The 12,285-nt window shown below is 48.9% G+C and overlaps 1 protein-coding gene across 1 annotated transcript in view; it reads left to right on the top strand.

The window, feature by feature from the left end:
- Nucleotides 1–11,542, top strand: part of UNC119 (unc-119 lipid binding chaperone) — a 371,726-nt gene extending 360,184 nt beyond the window's left edge. Inside the window, exon 5 of the mRNA XM_069226171.1 lies at nucleotides 10,782–11,542. Within this exon, the coding sequence (XP_069082272.1) occupies nucleotides 10,782–10,894 (113 nt within the window). The 3' untranslated portion in view covers nucleotides 10,895–11,542. The remainder of the gene's footprint in view (nucleotides 1–10,781) is intronic.
- The last annotated feature ends 743 nt before the right edge of the window (nucleotides 11,543–12,285 follow it).

Here is a 12,285-nt window from a genome sequence, read left to right as displayed (position 1 = left end):
ACATTTCCAACTTATCACTTAATAATTTATTTTGACAAGCTAGCATGGTAGAGGAATTTCGGGCTTCTACTAACTCCTTCCCCAGCTGCTCGTGGTCTTTTTGTAACTGTAAATATTTTTCATACAACTTTCGGTACGCAGAAAGCAAGATCCAGCCTCGCCTCCCCAACGCACAAATCTCCCTTTCCTTGTCAATTGAAACTTTCTGTAAACATATAAGAAGATCTTCAGGTTCTACATTCAACATACACGCATTCCAATTTTCACACAAACCAGCACAACGTGACCATTCCTGAGCTAAAAGTTTATACGGGGCAGTTTCCCACCCCGGTATTTCTATGTCTGGATTTGCTACATGAGAACCTGCTTTTGAGCTCGCTTTGATCTTATTAAGCATTTTCCCTTTTTTTTTTTCAAAATCCTGCCGACTACGCCAATTTGTGCTGCTTTACTCTTCAGAATATCAAAACTATGCACTTCAGGATATTTTAAGGCACAATGTAAAGCAATCACTCTCAAACACCTTCGTAAGTAGAATAATCAAGTTTATTTAAGGGGCAAGTTCTCAGCTAGCAAAACTAAACCACACTAATATATATATATATATATATATACATCAGGAGAATAACATGAGAATAATGATAAAGATATAAGCACTCTGTGAATAATTGCAAGAGTAAGTGCATATAATACAAGCACACACAATATACCTCAATGCTCAATAGCATGAAAATGACTGCAAGAATAAGTGCATATTACGCGCGCACACACAATATACTTCAATGCTCAATAGCATGAAAATGACTGCAAGAATAAGTACATATTACGCGCGCACACACAATACACTTAATAAATTGAAAAGCTTCACCGAAAAGAGCGTCTGCATCCCTCCGCCGTACACAAAGCTGGGGAACCCAAATCAGCTAGCACAGGGAGCCTCTGTTCGGGACAATCAGTCCTCCTGGCGTTGCGTCCAACCCAGAAGAGAGTTCCTAAACCAGCCCATCCAGGCCCCCAACTTTTATAGTATTTACTAACGCCCAGGAGTCTTTTCTAGAAAAAGACCCCCTCCTTTACAAATTGTGCAATCGGCGGTACCTTGTTCACCCTTCGAGACGTCTCCTCAGAACGGGCCAAGTTCCCAGGAGAGAACTCCAAGGTGAAGCTTGCATTCCTCCTTGTGTACAGGCAGCTTGCATTCCTCCTTGTGTACAGGCGCATCCCCCCTGTTGTTCTAACTGATAGCTCGTGGAATGTAAATAGCGCCCTTCGTACCAGGCAGATGGAGCGAAATTGAGCAGAAAAACACCCCACCCTTCAGCTTGCCGAAGCTTGTGGAAAAACACAGAACAGTGCCTTACGCACCGAACCAGACTCGACAAAATGGAGTCGTGAACCAAAATGGAAGCGAAGGCCAATGAAAGCAGAGGCCAATGGTCCACACTCTGCACCACTGTTTACCTTGCACGTAGTGCTGCCACATGCACGTAGTGCATGTAGCAATACACCAACGCATGCAGGAGGAACAGTACATGGGCTTCAGGCAGGAACTCAGAACCATCAGCTCCACCCTGGGCACCATCGTAGGGGTGCTGAAGGAAGTACTCAACACCAGGAGGGACACTGTGGCACTAGAAGGGGCCCCTGACACTAGCCTGGACGATGAACTGCCCACCACCTCTGCCGGCGCTAGTGGACAGGATGCCCCGCCACAGGACCACCACACCAGCACCCCACCCCCTGCAGAGGGAGAACCACCCCGCAAACTGTCCCTGAGATCCAGGAACAAGACAGAACGATGCCAAGACCCCCGCCAAGAAATTAGACCACCCTGATTGTCATCATACTGTCCCACTTTGTCACCCTGTCCATAATTAAACTGCCCCAGCTCCACTTCCTATGCCCATATGGGCAATGCACCTGTGAGACTTATAGACTGGACACTGCCATGGACACTCCTCCGCCATCACCCCTCACCATTTCAGTACCCCCTCCAATTTTGAGCATTTAAATAAACACACCTAAAGCACAAAATGATCTGGAGTCTGTCTGTGATTTCGAAATAGTGTATTAGCAATTACAGTGACAAAATGTTTTTTAAATAGTAATGTCAACATACCTATGTCACACAGCTCTAGTCCATGAGGAATCTAAGCAGATGTCACACAGTGGGACCCACATCTGTGAAACCGTAAGGGAAAGTGACAACTCGGTGACCATACACTGGGTGAAAACGACAGACAGGAGAGAGGTAGTAGTGTAAAAGTACATGTACTAGGCAGGATTGTATTCTTACCTGTGTCTCGCTGGAAATATTGCTGGATCACTGAGTCCCTGTTGTGCATGTCTTCTTCCTCTGCTTCCTCCTCATCACTGCCCACAGCTGCAACAACACCGCCATTTGGACCATCCTCCTGCAGAAAAGGCACCTGGCGTCGCAAAGCCAAGTTGTGAAGCATACAGCAGGCCATGATGATCTGGCACACCTTCTTTGGTGAGTAGAATAGGGATCCACCTGTCATATGGAGGCACCTGAACCTTGCCTTCAGGAGGCCAAAGGTCTGCTCGATCACCCTCCTAGTTTGCCCATGGGCCTTATTGTAGCATTCCTCTGCCCTGGTCCTGGGATTCCTCACTGGGGTCAGTAGCCATGACAGGTTGGGGTAACCAGAGTCACCTGCAAATGGTGAGGGACAACTGTTAGACACACACTAACCTGGAGGGATAACCCCAGACCCAGACAACCATTCCCACTGACTTGCTTCCAGGTGCTCACCTATTAGCCACACATGGTGCCTCTGGAGTTGACCCATCACATAAGGGATGCTGCTATTCCGCAGAAAGTAGGCGTCATGCACTGAGCCAGGGAACATGGCACTCACATGGGAGATGTACTGGTCTGCCAAACATCATCTGTACATTCATAGAATGATAACTTCCGGTTTCTGTACACCTGTTCACTCCTGTGGGGGGAGACCAAAGCCACATGGGTACCATCAATGGCACCTATGATGTTGGGGTTATGTCCCTGGGCATAGAAATCACCTTTCACTGTAGGCAAATCCTCCACCTGAGGGAAAACGATGTAGCTCCTCTTGTGATTCAGAAGGGCAGACGACACTCTGGACAATACGTTGGAAAACATAGGCTGGGACATCCCTGATGCCATGGCCACAGTTGTTTGAAAAGAGCCACTTGCAAGGAAATGGAGCACTGACAGCACCTGCACTTGAGAGGGGATTCCTGTGGGATGGCGGATTGCTGACATCAGGTCTGGCTCCAACTGGGTACACAGTTCCTGGATTGTCTCACGGTCAAGCCTGTAGGTGATTATCAAATGTCACTCCTCCATTGTCGACAGGTCCACCAACCGTCGGTACACCGGAGGATGCCGCCATCTCCTCACATGTCCCAGCGGACGGTGCCTATGAAGGACAACAGCAAGCACAGAGTCAAACAGCTCAGAGGTACGTACCCACAGTTTACCCAGAACACCAATCATACACAAAAGGTGGCCTGTATGTGTGTTGAGACTAGGCCTAGGTATGTGTGACGCAGTTGAAAATGAAGCCATGTGGGCCCCTGAAATGGCGGCTGCCTGACCTGTAAAGTGGGACAATGGGATGTGAGATAACTGCGCTGGCGTTGTACACCGTCGTGGTAGGCGGTCAAAGACCACGGCGCAATGCTGCATTGGTTAACATTGGACCCTATGGGTCCCAGGAGCCAATGATGATGTACGCCGGCGGTGACGGTATGCACCGCCGCGGACGTGACCGCCATTTTCTATCTGTTCAATCACTCGATACCTGATCTTCTACAGGAGAGGACCTACACTGCAAGTGCTGCTGTGACCTCGGTCTGGAAGAGACAATGGCTTGTGCGTCTGGGGAAAGGGCCCCTGCCTTCACATCGGAGGAGTTGGAGAAGCTCGTGGATGGGGTCCTCCCCCAGTACACATTACTCTACGGTCCTCCAGACAAACAGGTAAGTGCTCAGGGAGCATGTTGTATGGGCTATGTCTGTGTGGAGAGGGCTGGATGTAAGAAGGAAGGGGGCAGAGCGCTGCGTGCATGAAAGACGGTGAATGCATATGCCACATGGCAAGAGTAGGGATGGGGCCCAATCACTTTGACGGTGCAGTTGGTAATGACTTCTCTTCTTCCCCTGTACATTTCATGTAGGTCAGCGCCCACCAGAAGAAAGAAATTTGGCATGCCATCGCCAAGGATGTCCGGACCCTGGGGGTCTACCACAGACAGAGCACCCACTGCCGTAAAAGATGGGAGGACACATTTGCCGCTGGAGCAGGAAGACAGCGGAGGCTCAGCTGGGGATGGCTGCCAAACGTGGGAGGGGTGCCCGTCGCACCATGACCCCCCTGATGTTCAGGATCCTGGCGGTGGCCTACCCGGAGTTGGATGGGCGCTTGAGGGCATCACAGCAGACACAAAGGGGTGAGTACACTCTCATTCTGCTGACTTTGCGTGCAGTGGAGTTGTCTGGGTGGGGGAGGAGGGCTGTGGGTTTCCCTAGGCCAGGGCGAGTTCCGTAGGCAAGGCCCCTCCGTAAGGCAGACCATGTGGCACCCCAGCCCACCTCTGTAGAGTGCCAAGTACAGCTGTTCCTGCCCCTGTGTCATCTATGTGTGAAGATGTCATCCATAGCCTTGTAGGCCATTTCCCAGGAATTGAACAGTGGAGCCCAAGAGCGCGGCGTAGTGCAGGGGGGCTTCTGTGTCTGTCTTGTCCGCCAACGGTAGCGGTAATCCATGCACTCAACATGCCTTTCTTCTGTCGTTCTCCCCCCCTTTTTGTGGTCTCCCTTTAGCATCATCAGGCGGAGGAGCAGTGGCACCGGAGCACGAGGGAGCTGCATCCCACATGGCCCTGGAGGGCGAGACTACGGACTCGGAATTCACCAGTGGGACGGAGGGCGAGGGGAGCTTCACAGTGGGGACAGAAGCTGACACCAGCGACACAGACTCGTCCTCTGATGGGAGCTACCTTGTGGTGGCGGCAACATCTGTGCCCCCCGCATCTACAGGTACAGCCGCCAGAACCGCCCTCCCAGCAGCCCCTCAGCCTTCGCCCCGTGCCCGCTCACCCAGGAGGGTGGGCATCACCTTCGCCCCAGGCACCTCAGGCCCTGCCCCAGTCACCCCTGCTGCCCTCAGTGAGGAGGCCATTGACCTCCTCAGGTCCCTCACTGTTGGGCAGTCTACCATTTTGAATGCCATCCAGGGTGTAGAAAGGCAGTTGCAACAAACTAATGCATTCCTGGAGGGCATTCATTCTGGTCAAGCGGCCCTTCACCGAGCTTTTCAAACTCTGGCCTCAGCACTGATGGCAGCCATTGTTCCCGTCTCTAGCCTCCCCCTTCCAACTTCCTCCACCCAGACCCAATCCCCTGTACCTCTGCCTATCCCAAGCACACCATCAGACCAGCCTGCACACACGTCAACACTCAAGGGAAGCTCAGGCAAACATAAGCACCACACATCCCACAGGCACTCACGCAAGCAACACACACATGCAGACACACCAACATCCACTGTGTCCCCCTCCTCGTCGTCTCCCTCCTCCCTCCCAGTCTCGTCTACACTCACACCCGCATGCACTACCTCTACAGCCACTATGTCCCTCACCAGCACACCCACCAGCATACCCCGCTCACGTGCAGTCACCACCCCCACTACCATTCACACGTCCCCTGTGTCCTTTCCCAGTGTGTCTGTGACGCCCCCTCCCAAGATACACAAACGCAGGCACACACCCACCCAGTAGCCATCCACCTCACGACATCCTCCAGCGCATGCACCTGCACCCAAAGTCACCAAACGTACACCTCCTACTACCACCACCTCTTCCTCCACTCCCAAACCCGCTCCAGCTACCCGTCCCAGTGTGTCCCAAAAACTTTTCCTGTCCAGCCTTGACCTTTTTCCCACACCTCCCCCACCCCGTCCATCTCATAGGTCCCGAAGTAGCGCCTCAGCCACAACATCTCTGGGACCAGTGGTGCCTGTAGTCACTGGTATGTGGAGTGCACCGGCCACCAGGACAGCCAGTGTGGCACGGAGCCACAGCACAGACAGTCCCCCACCTGTGAAGCATCAGAAGTTGGCCAGTGCCCGGCGGGAGGGGGGAAGACTCCAGCCACCAAAGCCGCTCCCAGGGGTCCCGTTGGGAGTGTGGAGTCAGCTGTGACACCTTCCAAGGTGGGGAAGGGCCACAAGAAACCCGGCAAGTCTGGGAAGAGCTGCATGGTGGAGAAGACCGCCATCATCCCCGCTGCCCCGGAGGCCACCGCCAGCCCAGCTGCCCAGGAGGCCACCGCCAGCCCCAGCCCAGCTGCCCAGGAGGCCACCGCCAGCCCCAGCCCAGCTGCCCAGGAGGCCACCGCCAGCCCCAGCCCAGCTGCCCAGGAGGCCACCGCCAGCCCCAGCCCAGCTGCCCAGGAGGCCACCGCCAGCAGCAGCCAAGCTGATCCATGAAGGACCGCCAGCCCCGCTGGGCCATGAAGGACCGCCAGCACAATCCCCGCTGAACAGGGCACCGCCAACTCAAGCCCCGCTGAACAGGGCACCGCCAACTCAAGCCCCGCTGAACAGGGCACCGCCAACTCAAGCCCCGCTGAACAGGGCACCGCCAACTCAAGCCCCGCTGAACAGGGCACCGCCAACTCAAGCCCCGCTGAACAGGGCACCGCCAGCACAAGCCCCGCTGAAAAGGGCACCGCCAGCACAAGCCCCGCTGAACAGGGCACCGCCAAATCAAGCACCGCTAGACCATGAGCGGCAGGGGCACTGACGCAACTGGGTCCGTCACGGGTGAGTGATGCACTCTGGGCACCAGTCCCCCTCCAGAACCAGTGGAGACATCCATCCACTACCTCTGTCCTTCACAGGATGAAGCACTCTGGGCACCATGCCCCCTCCAGAACCAGTAGAGACATCCATTCACTACCTCTGTCCTTCACAGGATGAAGCACTCTAGGCACCATGCCCCGTCCAGAACCAGTGGAGACTGTTATCCACTTGAGAGACTTGGCTTTGCACTCCTCAGGATATGACAGTGGGCAAACCACCCACTGTAGAGACTTGAGAGACTGTGGCTTTGCACTCCCCAGGAATGAACAGTGGGCAACCCACCCACTGTAGAGACTTGAGAGACTGTGGCTTTGCACTTCCCAGGAATGAACAGTGGGCAAACCACCCACTGTAGAGACTTGAGAGACTGTGGCTTTGCACTCCCCAGGATATGGCAGTGGGCAACCAACCCACTGTAGAGACTTGAGAGACTGTGGCTTTGCACTCCCCAGGATTGAACAGTGGGCATGTGTCCCCCTCGTGGATTTGGCGTCGTGCACTCAAGCGGCGGAGGTGCCCCCCTTTCCCTCCCCCTGAGGTGCCTGTTTTCTTGCTGTCTGATGCCCCTGCAGTGTTCTCTCCGTCATGGTCAGGGATCTTGTGTGGGCCTCGCCCATACCGTGTGGTCCTAGTGTTCCACAGACTTTCTTTGTGCAGTACCTGGACTACTATGCCTGGTATATATTTTGTTAATGGTGTATAGATATATATTTGTGCCTACTTGTTTGTAATATATTCCGATGGTTACACTCATTTTCTTTGGTCTTTGCATTCTTCCAGCGGGGTTTGGGGGGTGTAACTGTGATGTATTGATATGCATTAGTGTGTGTGTTGTAGTGGGTGAGGGTGGGGGTGTTGCGTGTGTGTGTCCCTGTTTTTTCCCTCCCCCATCCCCTGTGGCGTAGGTGCAGTACTCACCGTGGTCTTCGCCGCCGGCGTTCGTGCTCCTGGTAGAGGAGCAGGAAGACTATCGAAGGTAGGATTTGGAGTTCCGGTTCCATGGTGTCCTCGTTCCTCGTGGAGTGTGTAGAGGTGAGCGTTTTCCCTTCGAAATTCCTGTTTCCGCCGTGTTTTTATCCGCGGTGTATCCGCCCCGGAAAAGGTGGCGGATTGGCCTGTCATAATAGTGTGGGCGGTACATTGTCTTCCGCCTGTCTGTTGGCGGTGACCGCCAAGCTGTTTGTTTGTACCACCGTGGCGGTCGGAGTGTTAAAGTGCCTGTCTTTGTTGGCCGTTTCCGCCACGGTCGTAATTGCTTTTTTTTTTTTTACCGCCACTTTAACACCGTCCGCCAGGGTTGTAATGACCACCTAAGTGTGCTGCGAGAGAAGTGGGACCCCCTAATGCCTGTCGACTGAAATAATGCGTACAATTTAACAGTTTTTTGGCAAAATGAAAAAAGAGGGTCTGTCCTATGCACAACTTAAGAGTCCATTTAGTGAAAGTTTTCCATTACGAAGTTGTTTCTTGTGGGTGACGGAGCCCCCTATGGGCAATGTGACATAGACATCCAAGATCATCTTGGCTGTAGGTTGACTAGAAATTAATACTACCAAAATATGTTAGAATGACGCAGTACCTTATGTTTCACTTATTGTGCTAAATATAGATTACACTGAAGGTTTTTAATTTATTCTACTAAACATTATGACAGTACAATTGTTTTTGGAGGTTCTAGGATGCCGTGCATTGTACATTCAGATTGTTTTGTCTACGTTTTGTTTTCAAAATTTCCACAATAAAGTAAAAAAAAAAAAAAAAGATTGATGCACGATCTCTTTCCATGATACATATGTTAATCTAGTGTAATTGGCAAATACAACGGGTTTTGCCAGAGGTCAATGTCTAGACGTATGATTGTGCTTATAGAAAATAATCAGCTCCATCTGTGGTGTATGGTTTAGTGTTTATTTTTATTTAATTACTGGATGTTAAAATAGCTTGCACGTAGCCTGAAGTCTACAAAGCGATCTAGGTTAAGATAAATACAATAATGGTCGCATGTATTCTTAAAAGGACATAAACCAGCACTGATCTAATTACACCAGCATCACAAAACGTTCTGCAGAACATAATTTTCAGTTGTTGTCTGTGGAGCGTGACAACTTTAATCTGTGTGTGCTTTCTAAAGCTTTGAACCATAAGCATGAAAATAAAAATTGCAAGTTATTGGCGTTATGGCCACCTTGATGTTAATTAGCAAAAACAGGGCACCTTGCTAAGAACGTTATTCTTCTGACATCATATCGTAGAAAGAATGCCCTATTGAATGGCTTTTTTCATAATACATCAAGCTTTTAGGTGACCGCAATAGCCAATAAAGCTTGCGCCTTTTTTTACCAGTGGTATTTCTATCAGACGCCGCCACAAATTAGATGTAAAATACATACACTTAAAGTGCGCTCTTTATTTAAGAAAGTGAGCTAAGATACTGTACGTTTTCTTCTTTTGCATACCATGCTGTAATCATAGCCAATTGTAGATTGATCAAAGCAATGTTTTTAAAGAGTCTAGTTTATTAATGTAAAATACGCTATACAGAGATTATATAAATACTTCTTTGGTCAACATATGTTGTTGTGCACATTTTTTAGAAACTTTTGGGAATAATGAATTGTGCACTGTGTTGTGTTTTATGATTTACATCTCTGCGGATGGCCGTAAACAATTACCAAAACTAAGAAGCAGCTCTTGTCGGAATGGTGCAGATTTGCTGGGGCAGCCACAGTATTGTTCAGGATTGTACTGTAATCCTGTTCTGAGGGAATCTAAAAAGGTGCCCAGATGCAGGTATTTTGTCACTTGGGTCCTGTCGTGAACATTTTGATTCCTGGCCTTCACAGACTAAAACATCACAAATTGAATGTGTTTGAGGATTATGGTCCTGAAATTTCATTCCTTACTAGTCACTTATTTATGTTTAGCTTAATGTGTGTGGAGCACTCAAATATGTTTGAGGCACTTCTGTACCTCTTTCGCATGTCATAGATCAACAGACTCCCTTGGCTAGCTGAATGTACAAGCACCCCTGTTTTGGTTACCAGGGCTGTGCTAGTACTTCTACTGTTGTCCCTCTTACGATGTACAAGCACCACAAGACGGTGCTTTGATACAACCAGTTTGACAAACTCATTTTTTTCTGACATTGCTAAGACTCTGTATTAAAATCGCATAACTGCTTTACTGTAAGGATGTATTCAGAACCCTCTTTGCTGTTAATGCTTCTTCTAATGCTTAGACCTTTGATCTAATGGATCCCCACCCTCCCTCCATCCAGACCTTCCTCCACATTATTATTTCTATGTTTGACTCCTTTTTTTTTTTTTTTTTTTTTTGTACTTTTGCTCTCTAATTGTTCCTTACCTTCACCTAAGTCACCTGACCTGCATTCTCCTCTTGCTGCTCCCACCAGCCCCAGTCAGTTGTGTCACAGTATAAATCTTTTCTTAGTCAAGCTTGCTGCTTCACATGTCAGAATTGTGTAGACCAACACTATCCTCTTGACAACCATAGAATGTTGCAATTTGTATGTTTCAATATAGTTTGGGATTACAAGTCTCAGAATCTGTCATAAAGGCAGCAGGTAATTTTACCACCCTTATGTATATACAGTGGACTTACAAGTATCAAAAGTCTGGTAGAAAATATAGTATTTACTTATACCTACACAAATTAACTGTTGAAAAAGTACCACCTTCTTGTCCCCATTCCCTTAGTAACTGAATGTGAAAGTGCCTTGATCTTGATCACAAAGGTAGCATTCTCGTGTATCTCCATGTGTATTCCCATTGGTGGTCTAAGCTACATGTCTCCAGAAACGTTTCTGTTAATCCTTTCTCTGGTTGTCTTTCAAATGTGAAACCTTAAGTCTTTGATGATTGAAGTTTATTTCTGTTCTTTTTGCTTGCAGTTCGAGAGATGATCGTGCACCCTTATGAAACACAGTCGGACAGTTTCTACTTTGTGGACAACAAGCTGGTGATGCACAACAAGGCAGATTATTCCTACAGCGGTGGGCCGTGAGGGGTACACAGGGACGGAAGAAAAGGAAGCACTGGCATCTCCTTTCTTGTAGAGATTCTGTTATGGATTCTGTCTCTTTCCTGCAGCTGACTTCATTCCTGGGAACACAGAGTCACGAACCTGGGACTAATTTTCAGTAGGGACTTCATGGTAGTTCAGGGCTCCTTCCTGATCCCGTATCCTGAGCTTTGTAGCACAAGAATCGTGCAGAAACTGCAATTGAGCACTCTTCACAGCCAGCCGACTCTTAGAAGCCATTTGGAGCCACAAGCAACAATATGGCAACACATATGTTGGATTGAGGTCGAAAAGTTACAAATCTGTAGTCTGATATCGAGTATATGTGACCTTTCACAGTGGTGGGACATGAGGAACAAGAGACCTGAGGAACAATGGGCACATTCATCTAAATAGAGGCAGGAGCGTGTTTGTTATTTTGCGCCATTTAGTAACCCAAAACATTCATTCCTCAGGCTGAAGCCTCCTTTTTAGACAAAATGGTGGCCAGAATGTATTGTGATATGTATTCATTGTGTGAAGCAGAGTAAAGTGCAAAGTTTGAGTGAAAAACTCAGGCTTAATTTACTGTCTTGCCCTCGCTGTTCCTAATGCATACTCAAGTGGGTAAAGTGTGTTTTTGCAAAATAACTTGTGTCCATTTCACTTTTTCCCCTGACCTGTGTCCTCTCTTGTTTGTCCCAAAGAAGAATTTGTGTTGGACACTCTTCACTACAGCTCTTCCCAGGCTTTAGCCCTAACAGTGCATAGTAGCTTTCCGTTACACCAAAGCTATGTATTAAATGGAACCTAGATATGTAAGTAACAATGAGGTGCTAACTGATATTGCAGTAAAGCAATTTGCAGGTCTAGGTGCCACATCACACACTTGGGAGCATAATGAACGGTTTTCCTTCCATATCATGCGATTCCCATTCCAGAATCCTCCTTTATGTACTGACCTTCAGCAGGCTGTAACGAACCTCAATCAACAAATTGGCCTCTTGAGAAGTAACTCCCATGAGTCACATTTGCTTTCCAGTCTCTATTACTGAAAACGACAACCTGTCTTCACAAACCATTTAACGTCAGAGTAACATCTAATTTCGCCAATCTGAGAATTCCTGTCCATGGAAACTTCAATATCAAACCCAGCACTCCAGCTAAAGGAGGGGCCCCTAACCCCTTTTACATTCTGCTTTATATACAATAACAACCAAGAAGAAGTGTTAGTAGTATGTTTATTATCTTCGAATATTAGCTGTGAGGTGTCTAACCACAAGTGATTTCTACCCTTTTCACCCAGTTCCAATAACTAGGGGACACATACTTCGAAGACCTGCTTCTGGTATTTTCAGTTTAGTTCCTCTGCTCCTTGTACTTGTCTGAGTGAG

This window comes from Pleurodeles waltl, chromosome 3_1 (genome assembly GCF_031143425.1).
Source record: "Pleurodeles waltl isolate 20211129_DDA chromosome 3_1, aPleWal1.hap1.20221129, whole genome shotgun sequence".
NCBI classification, from domain to species: Eukaryota; Metazoa; Chordata; class Amphibia; order Caudata; family Salamandridae; genus Pleurodeles; species Pleurodeles waltl.
The sequence above is the reverse complement of the archived record's forward strand: the minus strand, read 5'-3'. Positions and strand labels throughout refer to the sequence as shown.